This window comes from Limulus polyphemus, unplaced genomic scaffold, assembly GCF_000517525.1.
Source record: "Limulus polyphemus unplaced genomic scaffold, Limulus_polyphemus-2.1.2 Scaffold4147, whole genome shotgun sequence".
Taxonomy (NCBI): Eukaryota; Metazoa; Arthropoda; class Merostomata; order Xiphosura; family Limulidae; genus Limulus; species Limulus polyphemus.
In genome coordinates, this window is record NW_013669757.1 from 17,861 (window position 1) to 22,212 (window position 4,352).

The following is a 4,352-nucleotide window of genomic DNA, read 5'->3' on the forward strand; positions in this document are numbered from 1 at the left end:
GTATATAAAAGGAAGTGTTCACTGACAGACACAGGTATATAAAAGGAAGTGTTCAGTGACAGACACAGGTATATACAAGGAAGTGTTCAGTGACAGACACAGGTATATACAAGGAAGTGTTCAATGACAAAAAAATACACTGATCTATATATATTCTAATGCAGTGGTTCGTCACTATACATGCAATACATGACACCACCTGCAACATTTTTAGCACGTACATATTTGGTCCTTGTTCAATCCCTGAAATTTGGTAATGAAACACTAGGTTAGCTTGCAGGAATTGTCCTTTCAGATGAAAGGCATTTTTATAGCAAGACTGTTAAATGATGTTGAGTGAAAGGACAAAACATTTTCATGAAAAACACCTTTAATGTTTACCATGGTAAATACAAAAGCTTGCAAAGCAATTATGGTAGAAACAGGTTCCAAAACCTCAATTCAAGCCAATTTGGAGATATGCAATTTCATCTACAAAGTAAAGGTTATGATTATTTAAGAAAACTCTCTGAATGCAACAAACCATTGCAACATAACTTTGCTTATTTCTTCATACCATCACAGAGATAATCAATTAGGATTTTAAGTTTAAAAAGGCTCACAAACTAAAACTTGATAAGCTTTCCACCACATCTTGAAATCAAACATGATTTCATGAGGAAGATGGTTGAGGAAACTGGAACCACAGCATATCCATCTGAGTACATACCTTTAAAATGCAGCTCTGATGGACTTTAGAGCCTTTTAAATACTTAAATGTAGTTTATAAAAACAACTTCCAAGTTTAGAGGATAAGCTATGGAAAGTTCTTCAAGATTTAGGTCTGTAAATTATTTTGCTGTCCTTTGCAGAAATCTGTTTTAAAGGATATTGTGCATCAGACAATAAACTGTAACCATGGCCACCAGAATGAGCACAACCAATGATAAAAAGTGCAAAGGTTATCACAAAACCTGAAACGTCTCATAAGCTACAATTAGTCTACAGTACAAGGAATGTTTCAGCAATAAATATATACACAGTATCCTACCATAAGTCATGAGACACACCTCTGATTGCAGGAAAATGGGTGTGATGATGAAATATGCAAATAGTTTGGCCTATAAAGGTGATTAGCGGTTTGCTCGGAAGTCATTTAGAACTTGTACGCTGAATGATGAGTACGCAGAAAGAGTTAACAGTTTCAGAGGGGGAAGGATAGTTGGATGTCATTTGGGGATAATGTCTGTACATGCTATTGCACAACAATTAAACATTCCCAGGTCGACAATTAGCAATGTGCTGAAGAAATGGAAGTTCACAGGTGACAATGAGCTCAAGAAATGACCAGGTAGGCAGAAAATACTGACTGACAGGAGCTGATGTGCCTTGAGAAGGCTGGTTACCTCATCTCACTGTCAGACCCTAGAGAATCTGTGTTTGGAGATGCAAGCAGCCACAGGTAATCCAAATCCTATAAGTGTTTCCACGACACATCGAGAGCTGCATGCCATGAATTTTCATGGAAGAGCTACAGCTCACAAGCCATTGATAACAAAAGCAAATGCACACCATCAATTGGCATGGGGCAAGGTACACCAAACCTGGACTGTGGATCAATGGAAATTGGTCCTGTGGAGCAACCGGTTCATGCTACACGTTTGGGTATGGAGGATGTCTGGAGAATGCTTATTACCCGAGTGTGTTGTCCCAAAGTGAAGTTTGGAGGTATCATGGTCTGTGGGTGCTTCTCATGGTATGGACTAGGTCCACTGGTCTCAGTGCATGGATCCATGAATGCTGAGTCCTACTTTAATGTTCTGAACAATTCTGTGTGTGTCCTACATTTTGCAATTTTATGGTACTGGCCCTTACACCTTTCAACATGATAACATTCCATGTCACAAAGCAAGGATTGTGATTGCCTGGTTTGAAGAACATTGAAGTGGCGAGCACAGAGTCCCGACCTCAACCTGATAGAACATCTTTGGGATGAACTAGAACGCAGAATTAAGGCAAGGCCAAGATGACCCTCTTCAGCAGTGGAGATTACTAATGCTTTAAAGGAGAAGTGGAGCACAATATTACCAGCTTTCTACCAGAAATTAGTATACAGTTTTCCACAACACATTGAAACAATCATTAGGGCCAACACGCTATTAATTTCTTTGAATAAAGACATGTTTTATTGATAACTACCTATGTCCCATGACTTGTGGTAGGATAGTGTGCGTGTGTATATATATATATATATATACACACACACACACACACACTCATACCAGTAGTTTATTCAAGGACATTTGAAATAACTGAAATTGATAGAAACGACCTAGTTTCCAATAACAAAGTGATTTGTTATAAAGTTACATCTACTATTATATATTCTTTATGTTGGGCTTTGGGACTTTAAGTTTAGAACTATAATACATGCTAAATTCAAGCACAAAAAAAGGTATTATTACAAAATACATTACATTAGCTTCTAGTAATTTTCACTAACAATATCTAAGTACAATTTACACGTATAGATCATGGTGACTGTACGTTTTATACATACCTTTACAGTTAATGCATTATTTTCATTAATTGCTAACTTATGTTTCTTTTTAAGGCCATCAAGTTCTTGTGCAAGCAGGTTTTGAACCTGAAAAGCAAGAATACACATCTGTAAGGCATAGCATATATTCAATGAAGAAAAACACACCAATTTATTCATCAGCCATTTACATTTACAAACATAAAAATATCAAACATACCCTGATTAGGTAAATGCTTGTGCATGTGTGTTTGTTCATGTATTATTCTAACCACAATGACATTATTTACACACAAGTCTGCGTAAAGTACACAATAACTGCAAGTTTTTTACACCTTAACTAATCTTATATTAAAGAACACCGCCACATGATGACAAAGATCAAAGTGTAAATTGTTAGCATAAGTTCAATTCTCAACTGAAAAAAAAGTGATTCTTTAACTTATAAATAATTTACACATCTTCACTAAACAAGTGTTAAACAAAAGTAGGTACATAATAAAACTATCTTATTTACAGAAACAAAAACTTGCAAGAATTCTTGCAGTGTCTGATAAGTTCAAGGTGGAAAATCAAAAGATGTTTGTGCTGCCATTTCTTGATCTAAAAATTGTTAATGTGGGTAAAATTCTTACCTTGAACTGATATCATAAGCCTTCTTTTTATGGGTTACACTTTTAATTTTAAGTTTTATTCTGTTTATTTTAGTGCTTTAAAAATCTCTAGTACTTTTCAAACTTTTTATTGTGAAATTCAAAAATGTAAGCTTTTTTTTTACAACAAAATGTTTTTTTTATCAATTTCTCTAATGAACAACGTGAACAGCTCTTACATTCCCACAGTCCAAACTTTCAATATGCTGAAGCTGTCTACAATTAAAACATTGCCCTTTATGAAATCCCATGTTTTTATTTTGAAAAAATAAAATAAAAGTTGTTTATCATTATTTGTGTTTAAACCTCGAATTTGTTGAAATAATTTCTTTAAATACTAGACAGAATCCCTCTACCTCTGAATCATTTCATTTAGTACAAGTTTAAATTTACTTGCTTCCTACACGTACATCTCAGATCAATGATTTACCTGCTATCAACATGCAACATCTACAGCCTTATGCATCATATATTTTAAGTTAATACTGCAATATGATGATTAAAATAAATAGTTAAACAATACAGCATGTTTTTATTAGGTTGTCAAGAAATTAATTTCGCTTTTTTTAGATGAAAAAACCCGAACAACTTATATATCAAAACAAAACATTTATTAAATGAAATAGTCTCCATTCTTATTGATGATACTTTTCCATCTTACAATCAGGTTGTTAATGCCCTGATTAAAGAAATCACTTGGCTTTGAAGCAAAAAAACATGTCAATGTCTTCTTTAACACCTTCCATATTTGCATATGTTTTCCCATAAAGATGGTGTTGAAAAGAGAATGAAAAAGACGGTAATCTGATGGTGCCATATCTGGAGAATATGGTGGGTGGGGGAGAACTTCCCAAACCAACTCCATAATATTGTGTTGCGTCAAACGTGCCACATGTGGACGTACATTGTTGCGGAGAAGAACAATACTTTTCCGATTGACGATTGAAGGGAATTTCTGATAAAGGGCTTGATTTAAATGTTCCAAATGAATTACTCTTTTGATGTCCCACCAAAGTATAAAGCATCACTTCCTGCAGATGGAGTCCAGGTTTTAGGGTCGGATGTGTTTTTTGTCTAGGACTGAGCCATTTGTTTTTGGCTATTTTAATATTTTGCACAGAAAATCCTATTTTCATCACCGGTGACTATTCTGTACCTAAAATGGTTCACACGTTATTATT

The 4,352-nt window shown here is 34.7% G+C and overlaps 1 protein-coding gene across 1 annotated transcript in view; it reads right to left on the reverse strand.

The window, feature by feature from the left end:
• LOC106470658 (coiled-coil domain-containing protein 186-like) overlaps positions 1-4,352 on the reverse strand; it is a gene marked incomplete at its 3' end in the record, with an annotated part of 55,573 nt that overhangs the window by 17,693 nt on the left and 33,528 nt on the right. The window contains exon 7 of the mRNA XM_022399290.1: positions 2,540-2,626. Coding sequence (XP_022254998.1) covers positions 2,540-2,626 — 87 coding nt within the window. The remainder of the gene's footprint in view (positions 1-2,539; positions 2,627-4,352) is intronic.